We start from the raw sequence: 16,343 nt of genomic DNA, 5'->3' as shown, positions 1-16,343 counted from the left end.
GAACTTCCATGATGGATAGTTCGTACCGTCAAATTGTGGAACACGCGCGATTTCGCCTTCTCTTTCCATTTCTAAGCACTAGCACGATCCCGGCACTCGTGAACCCACTGGGCCCATAACCTAATGGGAATTCGGACAGTGGTAACGGAATCGGTTTTGGAATAAAACATAAGTTTAGCTTCACGAAACGAGTATAATTCACACCCACGAGTTTCTCATTGTAAAAACACAACATGGAAAGAAAAAGAATCTTCTTGACATTTGGTCTGGAATCTTCGATGACAGCTTGCTGTCAAAGGGTTGATCGATGGAGTTAAAATGTAAGGGATAGGAAATTGACATACCTAACAATAAATTGAGCAACACAATAGTTGGGTAAAGAAGAACTGCATTCTAACACACCATCGACTGGAAATGCTCTCGCAACGTGGGGCTTTAGGTAGTGATGAAAACGTCGCTAGAACTATTCCACAGCCGCAGTCAGTTTATGAGCAACAAGAGGGACGCACATTTTTGCCTGTGGACTTGGAGACATACTTCAAGTCCCCGCGTACATCGTACGGGCTAGGCAAAAATGTGCGTCTATCTTGAAAACTGTCGCTTTAATGGCCCTTCGCTCATTTTCAACTTCTATTCAATTTTCATACTGCCGTACTCTAACGGAACTATCCACCTACCCTCTTCTAAAGATCATTCTCTAGCTAATAAATCATCACACTAAAGCTTCATGTTAGCATTTCCAACCAACTCTGAATAAATTGAAGTCCACCGTGAGCGGAGAAATTCTGGACGAATGGCATGTTCCCATAATTAATTAATGGCTCAAAGAAATGTGCAAAATATTGCGATGCAAATAAAATATTTTGCACGTAAATCGAATCAAAAATGAAAGTCATGTGAAATGCTAGCAGCAAGGGTTGCAAGATAATTTAGGTAGAAATCCCAGCTGCCGAATTGTGTTTTGTTTTCTCCACCCATCTCTCGCTCTGAGTATTTCTAATCTGGAAAAATTTGACAATATTTGACGAAGTTACGACACTCCAACGTTGGCCAAAAATTTGCCCATCCTAGCCTATTCTAACAAACAACCAGCCACCTCCATCATCGACGCCTCAAACAGTGTATTAGCTTGGCCTATTACCGTCAGATGAAGTTTATTTCTATCATACTTGTTGAATCTTTCGGTTTTGTTTACGTAGATTCGTTATCAAAACAAACAACGCAGTAGGCTTATCAAGCAAGCCATGGATAAATTTGCGCTGACGACCGAATCGTACCGAAGAAATCTTGACAAATTCGATAGATTTATTGCGAAAAACTTATGAAGTCCTGAAAATGTGCTGAGATATATAGGAGTTTGCGCTTCTTTTCGCCTGTCTGCTGCCTTGAAAGGAAATGAACAACAAATGATTAATAAGTTTTTACGAGCAGCCGGATCAGTCGATTCCACCCCCTTTTAGCTGAGATTGGTGTTTAGTATCTAATCGATGAACATTTACGATTGATGATGTGCCATTATCCAGACCACATAAATTAGTAGAGTCTCAAAGGACTGTATCTCTCTAATCACCAATCGGGGCTTGCTGTGATGGAAAATTATTTGATGCACTGCATTTTGCATCGCACAACATGAAGGTTGCTACGATTGAAAGGAAAAACCTGATCTGAGTAAGGCTGCGAACCATTTACTGAGTTAATTTTAACTCGTGGTTAAAAGTGACATTTCGAAAGTTATTTTCTATGTTCGAGAATCCCCGTGCTGTCGATCGATTGGTTTTCGAGCCACGGTTGTCAAATTTAACTTATTGTCTGTCAGAAATAACCATGCTCGGATAGCAGGAATAATCGATAACTTTCCATCTGTCAAATTTTAACCAAAAGTTAAAAAATTCGCCAAATGGTTCAGAGCCTAAGTTTACCAGTTCGAAAGTAAACTAATGAAAACCAAATCGATGACACGATTGACAGCAGTTAAACACTAAACCCCCCAAATTGCTCACAGTCCTCTATTCGTAAAGTTCAAAGCTTGCTTAGCAAGCTTCACGGCCAAATGGAGCGTAAAAATCGTTGCGCAATTGCAAATTGTTGAGAACCGAATAAATTTAGCTCTGCTGATTTAATGAGCTCGCAAATCGAAATTAGCTTAACTAGCGCATCGAAAATTGAATTAGGCGTGCGTCTCTAATATTACAGCTTGATTTGAATAATGATTGACTGCAGTGATGACGGGAAGTCCAACGTGTGCCACTTTGTGATTTATGCGAAAATTTAGCACCCTGCCAGAATTGTCAACATCATAAAAGCCCCAGTCCACGTCATAATAAAACTGTCAAAGCAGTTGTAGTTTTTTTTTTGCTCACCGGCGGAAGCGCAAAAAACAGGACCGACTAAACAAAGTTTTCCGTCGCAGATTGTTGCTATTTTGGCGTCCAGCCGCCAATATTGCCTGTTGATGAAACAAGCTCATTCCTCCCTTCGCTTCCAGCTTGATTTCTGTTTCAGCAACAGCTGGCTGAGCGTTTTCATACTCTGGTGGCTTTGGTCTGCTGATTAGTGCAAATACTATCAGCACTTGTCCGAAATGTTTTTTTTTTCCTGCGATGACCTCAAAAGGGGAAAACTTTAACGATAAAAACAATATTACATCTAATGTACTACAGTAATGGCCCGATTTTGTCAGCACCCTGCGCATTAGACTTTTATCTTTCAATAAATTGGATATAATCGCAATTCCAAATCATTCTCAATTGTTTTGAAGAGGAATTTTAAGGTGTGCTTTGGTACAATAAGTCCGCATGGGTTTCGTAGAACGTTAGAAAAGATTGACATTGACGTTGACAAAATCGAATCATTACTGTAATTGGTTTTGCATTTTTATTTGAAGGGCGTAAATTGAACGTCACACACACTCACACACACACACCACACGTACGAAGTTACATACTTTGATCAAAGGCGACAACCTTGCCATCGTCCGTCAGCCACGTTTCAAAACAAAGCAACCAAAAATGTAAGCAAGCCGTGGGAGGCCATGATTTTCCCCCCTCTTCGCCATATAGGCAGGTTGAATGAAAGTCGCATTTTCCACGCCCCGTATTCTGGTTTTGAACTTAATTAACACCACGCAATAATTACTTTATAACGGCTTCGCCTTTCACGGATCATTACGCTTAATGACATTGCGGTTTGCTCTCTTTTTATTTTGTTTTATCTTGTCGACCGAAAGCGGTGGAAATTGGAAAATTTTCCGTAATCCTTTAATGAATGTTCGTGCCGCAATTTCTTGGAGTGGAGACAAAGTAATTATATTTAGCGGTATTTTGAAACGTTCACGCAGATGTGCATGGCTATCAGTGACGGATGGCGATTGGTTGATTCGATGAGCCACTTACGACAAGTGGCGAAATGGCTGCTGGCAACGGCTGATTAAAATTAGACCCAGCAACCATTGACAACGATAATAGCTAAAAGTAGTTGACAAAGACGTTGTTTATCCTACCCTTGTTTTATATTTATCTATTTTCAGCTCATAAATAGCTCATTTTATGTGTAATTGATACTACCAACCTTCTGCACGCTTCTCTCACGCAGTGCTGCTGTTGTTGTTTTGCTGTCATTCATCACAATGGCAATGACATCAATGGTTCGACGAAGCCTTCGATGATCTCTCGGAAAGAAGCAGTGTCAATTAATTTCAATGAAATCGGAAACGGTAAACAAACACGTTTTAACATTTAAGGATGAGGATCACCACGGCAAGCAACGGAAGGAGCTTGGGTGAAACCGGAATCACTTTCTAAGGCTCTGAACCATTTGGTGGATTATTTTAACTTTTGGTTAAAATTTGACAGATGAAAAGTTATCGATTAACCCTGCTATCCGAGCATGGTTATTTCTGACAGACAAGAAGTTAAATTTTGACAACCGTGGCTCGAAAACCGGTCGATCGACAGCACGGGGATTTTCGAACATAGAAAATAACTTTCGAAATGTCACTTTTAACCACGAGTTAAATTTAACTCGGCAAATGGTTCAGAGCCTAAAAGTAACTATTTATAAGCATGTGAAAAATTGGCAAGACAATTCAAACGCTGCAGAGTTTAGATAATCCGATCTTGGATAAGTTGGTGAACTTGTACACCCAACCGGGAAATGTAAGATTCTATTACCGACTGGCAATGTTTCGTGACATGAACGGATTATGTAATAAGGGCGCCGTACAAGGGGTATTCTACTCTGCACACCTTAAGGTGGAAGTCAAGTTGAAAAATCCCACAACATACAAACTCATTTTTGCGAGCGCCTGTGTGTTTAAGAATCACTACTGTAATCATCCAATTTTGCAACTATTCCGACTCTCAGTGAAACGGTTTTAAAACGCGGAGCTTTAAAACGTAAAAATACAAATCCATGAGTAGCATTGCGCATCTCGATTCGAGTATTTGTTTTTCGTTTCGACCACATTTGACATTACCGATTTCAAATCGATCTCGAAACGAGTGAAACGCTTAAGGTAGTACTAGATATTCGAGCATAATTCGGCATTGCGTAACATTATGTACGAGCAATTTTGAGCGCGAATCGAAAACAAATATCAAAAATTAAACTAACAAACTTCCTGATGAATGTGGGCGTCTTAGTGGAATACCTGTATAATGAGAGAGAGAGAAGGATTAGTAATTTCCATTTAATTCCACTACCTTATTTGCTTATCCTTGACAGATACGCGTATTTCGTCTACAATGTACAGATTTCTTAAGTGTCTTGTACTAATACTCGACTTACTCTAACACTCGACTAGTCGAGTATTAGCACAAGACACTGAAGAAGTCTGCACATTGTAGACGAAATACGCGTATCTGTCAAGGATAAGCAAATAAGGTAGTGGAATTAAATGGAAATTACTACTCCTTCTCTCTCTCACTAACAAACTTGTTTGACATGACCAATTGACTCATAAGAAATAAAAAATAATGTCAATTTTAACATGAAAAAAACATCAGAAATCCGTTTAAAATTTCCAACGATGTTACGATAATAGTGGAACATTTGATTTTGGTTTGAGCTCGAAGAATTGATCATTCTTGTATCATCATTTGAATAATCCCTGAACAATCTGCGATATTCTGAGGATATCTGCAAGACGTGATTTGGATTTTTGAATAATCAAAGTTCTTCAGAATAATTAGAGTTTGGACGTGTTCAGGTAAATGCGTATTCGTAATCTGCATTTAAAATGGAACCGAAATCGAAAATGTAATCAATTTTTGCACACTGGTCGGAACTAATTTAAATAAGTGCATTACATTAGCAAAAATCACCATGCAAGTGCCTCTTGGCGGGACTTTGTGTAGGAGCGAGCTGTCAACTAATACATTTAAGTGTCTAAATATTTTACTTTTCATTTAAAAATCGAGATAAATGTCTATAGGATCGCAAAAAATAGCATTGTGCTCAGAAATTGAAGCTCTTTCAGATGATGTTTAAAAACCGGTATACTTTTCGGAATTGAACAACCCAATTTCCGATCAAGTCTTTAAAAAATCTTTGGTCAAAGACGTGACTTGAACAGTCAGAAATATTCACAATCGACTTCATCCGAGAAGTTCATGGAGAAGTTCATGGCATTTTTAAGTAGTTTGTGGAACTTTCGAACTGCTAACAAACATTCCAAAAGCCGCATAACTGCATCTGGTTTTAAAGAAGTTTCCTCAACATAATTGCATAACGTTGTGTTACTTGGGTACACCATGCGAACTTGTGAGAAGCTCATATACTTTAACTAAAACTTTTTGCATCGTACACAGATTTGAAATAAAGTTTAAAGAAACTTGTAAGAAATTCAAAAAACTTCTGATAAACTTACAGATCTTTTGAGAAGTTTATAGAGCTGTTTCCTGTAGTATTGGATTTGAGTAAGTGGGGGTTATTCCGGAAGTCGAAAAAACTTTGGTCACCAGTGAAGTGCGAAAAGTCACGGCGTGGTGACGTGACTTTTCTCACTTCACTAGTTACAACAGTCATTTCGACTCTTGGAATAACCCTCCGTAACCATTGATACATTTGAACCATTTTGAGCCAATGTGTGCTTGGTAAAGATAAACAAAGTGATACAGAAAAATAAGATGACGAAGGCATCCTGAAGTGATCATACCATAGCATCCTGATCTACCGTATGCGTGATAATGTTTGGTTCCCGTTTCACCTGTGCATACAATGCCTTGGTTTTCTTTGCATGCACGTAACCTATAGCTCATACCGTAGTAGGCTGTGTATAAAAGAAAATGATTTCTTAGTTTGACAGTTGCACCATGACGAAGTGGCAGCGTATTCGTGATTTGTCCCACGCGCAAATGTCGCAAAAAGACATTTCAATCGCCGTGGGAGTGTCTCGGTGGACCGGCAAAAGGGTTTTAGACCGATAAAAGAAAGGACAACTATCCGCGAAGGTGGCCACAGGTCGTCCGAGGTCAGCTCGGTTTCCGAGGGTTATCGCTGCTATCAAAAGGAAGATTCGGGTGAATCCAGTGCGTTCAATAAGGAAAATGGCAAATGAACACGGGATCAGTGACTTTACGGCATGGAAGATCGTAAAGGAAGATTGCGGGGCGAAGTCGAGGGCACGGACAAAAAAACTCACATGATTACCAACCGCATCCGGGAGCTACGAGTCGAACGATGCAAGAAAATCTTGAACTTCCTTAAGCGAAAAAATCCGGTAATCCTGTTCACCGACGAGAGCATGTTTACCGTCGATCCCGTATCAAATTCCACAACCGACCGGTTTATTAGTTCTTTTCCGGTAAAAGACGTGGCCGACGAGCACAATAACGTGTATCTGACCAGACCAAGCATCCTGCTAGCGTTATGGTGTTTGGATTGGTGGCTTCCGATGGCAAAAAAATGGACCCGATGTTCATTCCAGAAGGCGACAAGGGCAACACGGAGGTCTACATCGGGATTTTAAGTAAGTATGTTCTTCCGTGGCTCAAAGAACAGTACGGTCCGAAGCCAAATGTTGTATTTCAACAAGATGGGGCTCCGTGCCACACCTCGAACCGCACTCAGAAGTGGTTGCAGGAACATCTTCCGTTCTGGGCGAAGGATATGTGGCCGCCATCCAGCCCCGATCTTAATCCGCTGGATTACTCAATATGGCACGTCATGAAGGCCAAGACCTGTTCTAAACGCCACCCAAGTACAGCAAGCCTCAGGCAAACATTGACCCGTACCTGGAGAGAAATGGATCCAGACTACATTATTAGAACCTGCCGTGCATTCCGGAAGCGTGTGGAGGCCGTAATTGTAGCAAGTGGATTCTCGATCGATGATTAACATAGTTTAAGACTCTGAGAAACATCTCCCCTTTGAAAAATAAAAAAAAAACTCAAAAACTAAATTTTTGAGAATTTTTTTAATTTTGACATTTTTCAATGGAGCAAACATTATCACGCATACGGTATAAGGAAGCATTCAAGTTGCTGCATAATTGAAAATCCTGAGGTTTTCAAGGTGATCTCATATCACTCGGTATTATTTTTCCGAAATTTGGTTGTTGTTTTCGTGTCGTACATGGGCCGTGGAAAGCTGGAGCATCACACCAATAGTTCACCTTCAGTCCAGCTTTCCACGGCCCATGTACGACACGAAAACAACAACCAAATTTCGGAACAACTAAAATACCGATCAATGCCAAACATCCCAATCTTGACGGCAGCACTTGCCGCAATCCTAAAAACAGAATACCCTACAGTAAAAATAGCTCCAAGAACGATCAAAACAACCAAAACACTCCTACAACCGATAAAGGATCCAATAGTAACACAACAACAACACAACGTCATCTACAGCATCCCATGTAGGAATTGCGAAAAAGTTTATATTGGTATGACCACAAACCACTTAAAAAAACGATTAAGTGGACACAAATCCAATATAAATAAACTCGCAGAAATCCTACAAACGACACAGCACATCCATGCGAAAACCGCACTTATACAACACATAGCAGATCACCAGCACACGTTCGATCTTGAAGGAACAAAAATAATCGATCGCACCTACCGAAGTTCTGCTTTATCGATGCTAGAAATGTGTCATATAAACAACACATCTAACACCGTTAATTATAGAACAGATGTAGCGGGGCTAAACACAACGTACGCTGGTATTCTCCATACCGTGAAAGCTAATATCTCACGCAGAGAACGATCACGAAACAATACACACAGTCAAGTTGAACAAAGCACGAACGAGTCGACATAGATGAGCTTTATCTACTTTTGTATATGCTTTATCCCACCATCTTCTTCAAAATAACCGTTGTATAGTGTAGTGTCATATAGTGTCCTATGTTAATTTATATTAAACTCAATGTAAGTCCAGTAAAACAAAATACCGCGAAATAGTACATTAACAACATTTAAAATATAGGCACCATACAGGAAGCTCCTCCAAGCTAAACACGCTTATCGTGGCAACAAACAAAAAAATTTGACGACAAACGGTAGACTGTGTATGTTCATGTTATATCAATGTTTAATGTTAGTAGTAGTCGCTATAAGTTGTAATATTTTTCTAGTTTACCCTTGAAAAAGGCCACAATAAACGGCCGAAACGTCGGGCAATGCAAAACTAACTGTTTGAATTACCCTAGACTGAGAAAGCCATAAAAACGAGATATATTTTAAGTATCTCGCACTCATACCTGGAAGCGAGACTGGAAGAGCGTGCCCCTCGTCTTGAGGGCTTTTTGGAGATGTCTGATCACCTTGAGGTCATTGCAATAATTTGTGAGCAACCAGAGAATATTTGAGAGTTATGATTTGAATTATTCTGCACACAGCAAAAAAATAATTTTGATATCACGTCAAAGTGGATGCACTACAATCATGTCGAAAATATGGTGTAATATTACTTGCTAAAAAGGACAAAATTATCATTAATACAATGCATGAACTGACATTACGCTGCTTTTACTGCATTTGTTTATTTATGTGGTCATAAAAATTACATGAAATTTTCGACATGATTGTAGTGCATCCACTTTGATGTGATATCAAAATTATTTTTTTGCTGTGCAGTTGATCTTCAGAATAATACCTGGTGCGCGCAGTAGGCTCTGTCCTAGAACGGTTCGTTTTAAATTTGCTGTCACAAATTTTGTGTTTTCGGCGTGCTTTTTGGCTGGTTCCAATGCAAAAAGAAAATGTGAATAAATGAAGATTCTGAACAATATTGTGAATACTCCCGGACAAGAACTTGGTACAAATAGAACTGTTGCTGTAGTGTCGTGCTAGCTGGTTTGGGCTTCGGTGGGTTTTTCTTTTCGCGTGTTTGCCTCCGCTTCCAGAAGAAAATTTTATGTTTTTGGTGTTGGCGTTCTGCCCCCCCGATCAATAACCGGGATAGATAGTGCTGGCATTGTCATTATTCAATTGATAACGGTTACAATATTCAAGAAGACATACTAAAAACATCGAAATGTGATAGAGAAAGAGAGAGAAGAGTATTCCACTACAGATGCCTATTATTCAACAGGATTCAACGAGAATCGAGATGACAAAGATTCAGCAGCAAGGAGCGGTGAGATTTAACTGATTACAACTAGATATAAAAATATTGGGTCATTCTCTGAAACTTGTTCACCGCACCAAAAAACACAGCTTTGAAACCAAGCACCGCATCAAGGTTGCCGGATTGTTTTTTTTGTCACAAGTACAATTTATTAAGTAAATATAAAATATTTCAGAGCCACTGGCAACCCTTGCTTCGATGATGAGAACCAAAATAAACAGTTGACAAAAATGTAAAAGGATATCTGATTCGATCTCGGTTTCGAATGTTTTTGAGGAAAATTATCTCATTGAGGCTATGATTAACGGTAATATATTAATAAATATTGCTTTCTATCACATATCAGATAACTCCCGTATTTAATTCACAGTTTTGTACATTAGACAGGACGTTAGCAATGGACCAGCGAGACGAGGATTCAGATGAGGAAGTAGACCAAGAAGTGGAATACCTAATCGAGGACCCGCTGTATAATGCTGGCCAGGATGAGGACCCATTTGCCGAAGACGAACTTTCAAACAAGTCGGATGCTCCAGACTGCTCAATACTTGTCAACTATACGATAAACCCATTTTTGAATCAGAGTGAATTCGCAACTGATGATTCAACACGAGAGGCAGGAGATTTAGCTGAGAAAGCAGTAGAGCAAAAACGATTCTACTTTCTGGCCAATTATTTCGCGAAGAAGTATACTAGGCAAAAAAATGGTGTATGCATCAACGAAAAAACAAACGTTCCCGAAAAAGTATCCGAAGATTGCAACGATTTTTCCCTAAAATTATTAATTATTTTGTTGGACATTTCTAGATAGAGCTGGAATTAGGGCATAACAGCTTTTGTAAACAATGGATTCTCTCGATGATTTTTCGAAAGACATGGCTCTTCCTGGCAAATCAACATTACCATCGAATAGGGGAAGACTTTCCCTACCCGATGGATAAGTTGATTTGTGTAGGGGTGCCTTGAGTTGCTAGAAATCGACGAGAGAATTCATTGTTTACAAAAGCTGTTACGCCCTAATTCCAGCTCTATCTGGATTTGTTCTAGAGTCTCAACATTCAAAATTCTATGTACTTCGGTAGTACTGTACCAGGGAGGCAATTTCAAAATAATCTTCAGAACTTTGTTCTTAATCCTTTGAAGTTCTTTTTTCCTGGTAGTGCAAGATCTAGACCATATTAGCACAGTATAAATCAGGACCGGTCTAAAAACTTATTTAAATATTAGAAGTTTATTCTTCAGGCAAAGTATGCATTTTCTGTTTATAAAAAGATTCAAACATCTTATATATTTATTACATCAATGTGATCTTTCAACACAACCACTTTCAATAGGATTACAATCTAAATATGTGGACCTCATACCGGCTCTTAATCATGTGAACAGTATAATACAACCTCAAAGCTGCATATGTCTGTTTTCGAATGCGCAGCTACGACTACATCCACGTGCATCCAAGCAAACAATACGTGCAAATCAATCAGTAGAAACACCAGAGGAATATTATCGAAGAGCAGTTTTCATTCCATGACTCGATGGATTGATCCAAAACATGATGGGACGTTTCACAAAAAATGATGACATCCTTCCGGTGTTCCAAATATTGTTGCCTGGTTTTACAGATATTGGAGAGTCATCCCAACTTGACAAACTTAACTGTTATCTCTGTGATTTCACCAGCGTGGTTGCCAGAGTTGCAACCTATCACAATCACGATCGCCAAACAGTTGATGGTAGTAACGCTTTGTACATTCCTATCAATGTGCTCGTCGAAGCTGACCATCCATCAAGTTGACGAAAGAAGCAAAAATCAACCGGTGAATGTCATCTTCTGTTGTGATCCATCACCGATCTGGTCATTCCCGACAATCACGACACTCATCTCTGATCGTTTTGAAGCAGTTGCTGCTTTGCTTGCTTATTTGAGTGTGTTGGTGAGTGAGCCCAACAGCTTCCGTTTCATGTTGCCTGCTTTGTTTGTAACTCACACAGTCGCACCTGCCGAGACGAACTTGGAATATGTAGGCATTGTTTTCATTTTCTTCTGTCGCTTCGCTTTTTCTCACCATCGTACTGCAGAATTCTTCGTTTTCGTTGTGCTTTTCATGATCAGCAGCGAGTGTAACGTTTTGCTTGTGAGCAGCGACCATTACTGGTGATTGTTGTTTGCCATAGCTCTAACTCTCAGAGCGTGACAAAACGATCTGTCAGCGATAGTCGGTTGATGCGAAGACGAGTGTCACGTGAGTGTCATGATATTTTGCATCACTGGCTACATCCAGTGTGGAAAGATCTTTCTCCACACTGAAACGAATTAAAACTAATGGGAAACCAGCGACTTTCGGGCTTGGCTATAATATCAATTAACAGCTTAGAGTAAAGCTAGAAGATTACTTTTGTAAAGGTATAATGTCCAGGATATGGCTCTACGTTGTGTTTAATTTGTTGCTCAGATTTTTGGACAGCAGTTTGGAGATCGGCAACTGATTCAAATGAAGTAAAAGTATACATTTCTCATTCACTATTTATTACCTCTTTCAGGCAGCACCCTGATCGGAAGTCAAATTCAAACTTAATCTAATTGCATTAAATATTTGCACTTATATAGCTAACTGGAACAATACAAAATATCACAGAATAACGATCAATTCAAAAACAAAACAAAAATACAGTGATGCTAAAACAAAAACTTAAAAACATACAGAATGATGAAGGCAACAATATTCGCTGTTCGTGTTGCGTGTGGATCACATTGCTACCACTGCATAGAGGGATGTTTGTTATTTACCGCCTTCATAAATTTAAATGAATTAGGATCCGGTGCCGGTGATTTTACGATTTAACACCATTAAAATCTTAAAATAATTATGTTTTAAAAAATATGTAACAAATTTTTGTCTTTCTTAACAGAATGCAAATCTTGATCATCATTACCAACAGAAAACAATTAAAACTACAAATATTTTCTTGAATTTCATACATTTGTTTAACTTTTCTCATAACTGCGTATTAAAAAGTTTGAAAAATTATTATTTTACATTCTGATGGTTCATTAAAAATTCTGATCAAAGATTAAAACGAATTAAAAAAAAAATGATGACACATGTTACTCACCGCGTGTGCTCTAAGACTACAATGCCCCAGGTCCCTGGTCTAAAGCCACGGGGACCAGACGGGGTGGGCTATCCACCAGCCTCTTTTGCAGCGACTAGCTCGAGCTTGAGAGACGGAGCTCTCAAGGTCGGCTCCGGACAAATAGGGGACACTGATCAGCAAATGCAAACACGGTCACCTAATCTTTCACTATTTAACTTTTATTAATTAAAACCTACTTACAAATTCTGGGGGTGTGTGTGTGTGTGTGTGTGTGTGTAAGGGCCGGCCGGCACGTAGATCTCTGCTGCGGGGAATCGGACGGGGTGGCTACGAGTGCGATCGGATGATCGCTGATATTGCTGCACGTCGGCGGCGTCGGCGTCACTTCCGCTGGACGCAGGGGACTGCTGGTTGAGTGCGATGAATGGCACGATTGCCACGGACAGTGGTATCAGTGCAGGATGGCACGAGGTTCTGTAGCTGCGAACTCCTCGCGGTACCAGGTTTCCTACCAAGGTTGAACGTCGGCTCGTTGGCACGTATAGCCGGTCGATCGAGCACTACCTGGCCTAGTGCGTTCTCGGGCTGATTTCACAGACCGTGGCCTGACTCAGGCTTTACAGCCGGTTTTGAGGTAAAACTCAATGGGTCCTGATTCTACGGTTTCAATAGATTAGGCAGCTTTGTTTTTTCCACCCGTATTTGACTGTTCACTATTTTTTTACACTTTGTTCTTCAACTTGGTGAACTTGTTCTCTCAAAGGTTGGCGTGGAAAAAGAACTAGTGCTATTCTTCGGACCGGTAGCAGACCATATATTTCCCTTTTCCCAAAATGTCCCTTTCCTTCTTGATCCATTAGTCCCATTCCAAATTTCCCTTCTCCTCCATGATCCGGGTGGTGGGTGTTGTTTTCTGTATGTTAAGTGTAGGTGTATAACAGTTGGTATGTTTCTGTATTTAATTCGACCGTTCATACTGGAGTTCATGTAATTCAGTTCTTTAATTCCTATCTGTTTTATGTATATGAATGAGCCATTAGTGCTCTACTATTCATTCACTGTTTAGTTTTAGCAACAATATGACTAATAATATCATTAATTCTAAGCAAACATTAGATCAATCATTACTGATTATAAACTATCATGGTTCTCAGCCATTAGCGCACCGAACAGCAGTATACTAGTGGATTGCTGTCTCGTTCGGTTGAGTGCTCGCTCTTTATAGCACTGCTATCGCTCTGCTCGAGCTTTTTTTATAGGGCAAAGTACCCAAACGGTAACACACATGATTTTGAACGATTTTGGTTAGGGTAAAAAAAAAACAGTGTATCAATCGATGTTCAGTTAGGCGCACATTTTATAAATCATTGAAGTTTTTATGTCATAAAATTAGCTCCCCCCAAAACCAAATGCTGGCTACGGGCCTGGTACTACGTGTATGCGGGGCTTGTTGGAAGTGAAAGTAACCTCGGAATGGACGTGAGTGACCAGGCATTCTGAAATGGGTTACTGAATCTCAACAGAGCTATCACCTTTCAACTTCCGGGCTAAAATTGTTTGCAATGGGATCAGTAGGGTAGAGAACTACTTCGGCCTAATCGCCCATTTTGGGCCTATCGAGCAGACAACTTCAAATAAATCCATGATTTCAGAGTTAACAAGTCAATTATGCGTTTGGTACGATACTTAAGTAAATAAGCTACCGAACGAAGTCAATGAGAACGCGTGATATGAAGGTTTGCATCCATTATTCCCAAAAACAAAAGAAGCGCTCCGACCGAATCAATTTTTATCTTCATCCGATAGGCCGAAGTGAATTCATTGGCGTTTCAATGGCGTTGCAATGCGTTAGGCCGAGTTTAGAATCCGTAGGCCGAGTTTGGCAACAAGAAGCAGTGTTAGACTTTTGACAATATCTCAACGATTGGTTTCCCTTTATCAAATCTTACGGTACGTACGGAAAGGTAAATAAATTTGGAAGCCATCAGTGATAATAACATTCCGTTTGGTGCTCAACTGCGCTAGATTAAGAAAGATTAAGTGCGGGTTGTGCTTAATAGGACGGAAATGGGGTAGTTAACCCTATAAGATAATAAAAGATTATATTGCAAACATTTTTCACGCATAAAAACACTGCCGAACAGTGGAAGTTGGATTGTATATACATACATACATACATACATTTTTTTTTTTTTCCTTTGGTTTTGTTTTTCCGTCGATCTTGTTTTCCTTGCTGAGCACCAATGCTACCGACGTGCCAGGAAGGCAGCTCCCATACCTGGCCCCTACCTATCGACTCATCAACTCATGAACCGGGGACCAACGGCTTTACTTCCCATCCGAAGGAAGGCGTGATCAGAGATGTTATGCCTCAGAACATCCCGGCGGCACCGGCTGGGATTGAACCCAGGCCTGCTGGGGTGAGAGGTAATCACGCTTACCACTACACCACCGGCGCCGTTACATACATACAGTTGATCTTCAGAATAATACCTGATCAAGTTAATATCTTGAACAAATATCCTGAGGAGTTTAAGGGATGTTTGATCAACTGACTTTAGAGTAATTTATGAGCAACCTGGTGTTTGAGAGAATAAGTGGGAAATGTGCTTTGAATTGTTGGGCAGTTGAAGATCTTCATAATAATATCTAATCAGTTGAAAAATTAATAGATCGCCTGAACTCATACGAACAATGTCAAACATATTTCAAACCTGTTTTGACGTAGGACTACGTCTTTGATTTCTATATGAGGGTACACTTTGTGAAAACCGAAAATGGAACATGTAACAAATTAAGAAAGATTTTGAACGTTAATAACTCAGCTGCGCCTGGTACAATTTCAATAATTTTATCACCAATCGATCAGAAATATGGCTACGCATAGATAACAATGCTTCCGAATGTTGATTTTCAACAAGAAACTATTGAAAAACTGGTAAATGTCCAGCATTGTCCAAAAGCGTTGAATTAACTAACAAATCCACCAATTACCTACATTATTATTATTATTTATCTTTATTAGGGAGGCTTTCAGCCTTGGGCTGGTTCGCCTCCAATATTACCGACATGCATATGCTGCTTCCCCAGCACAGTCGTCAGAGAGTAGTAAGTAGACGAAACAAGTCGAAGTGGCATTCGCCTCCAATCCTCGGGCGCGTGCGAATAGGGAGGATGGAATTGCGTAATATTTTGAACACTCATCGCCATACTCAGAACCACACGCTCCCAACGATCACACCACTGTGTGGTGGTGTTCGGTCGTCGAAATTAGTAGCAGCAGTAGCAGTGCTTTCGGCGTGTGGCGTTGAATATTGTTCTCCAGTAACAACGAAAGGCTGCAAGCAGCGAGCTGCAGAGCCCACATAAGCAACCATCAAAGGAGGATGAAGCTGCACCGCTATGCTATGGATCGGAATCAGTAGCTCTTCGTGAGTCGCTGCGGGTCGGTCAGCTATGCCAAGCGTGTCACCCTCGCTCCAAATGACATACAGCTCGACAGCCTCATCCGTGTTGAACACCCAGCTCAGAATTACTCAACCCTCACTACAAAACGGTCCTTTTCAGGACCAACATCAATTTGTTAAGAGTATTATTTGGACATTTGTCAAGGTCATCAGTTCCCGCAAGCAGCTATCTATCAAGGCTCAACCTGGTCTCTATAGAAGGTG

General features: G+C 40.1%; 1 protein-coding gene and 1 long non-coding RNA gene across 2 annotated transcripts; both read left to right on the top strand.

Moving 5' to 3' along the window:
• The first annotated feature begins 7,572 nt into the window (after positions 1–7,572).
• On the top strand, positions 7,573–8,265 carry LOC135700684 (uncharacterized). Its single transcript, XM_065221262.1, has one exon. The coding sequence runs from the start codon at positions 7,573–7,575 to the stop codon at positions 8,263–8,265; it is 693 nt and encodes a 230-aa protein (XP_065077334.1).
• Positions 8,266–8,301: 36 nt separating this feature from the next.
• On the top strand, positions 8,302–8,663 carry LOC135700703 (uncharacterized). The gene is made up of 3 exons (XR_010517588.1): positions 8,302–8,375; positions 8,434–8,515; positions 8,582–8,663. It is a non-coding gene; the product is annotated as an uncharacterized LOC135700703 (long non-coding RNA).
• The last annotated feature ends 7,680 nt before the right edge of the window (positions 8,664–16,343 follow it).

Source organism: Ochlerotatus camptorhynchus, unplaced genomic scaffold (assembly GCF_037179485.1).
Source record: "Ochlerotatus camptorhynchus isolate MF236.1 unplaced genomic scaffold, CSIRO-AGI_Acam_v1.1 ptg000141l, whole genome shotgun sequence".
Lineage (NCBI taxonomy): Eukaryota > Metazoa > Arthropoda > Insecta > Diptera > Culicidae > Ochlerotatus > Ochlerotatus camptorhynchus.
Note: the sequence above shows the minus strand (reverse complement) of the source record. Positions and strands in the feature narration are given on the sequence as shown.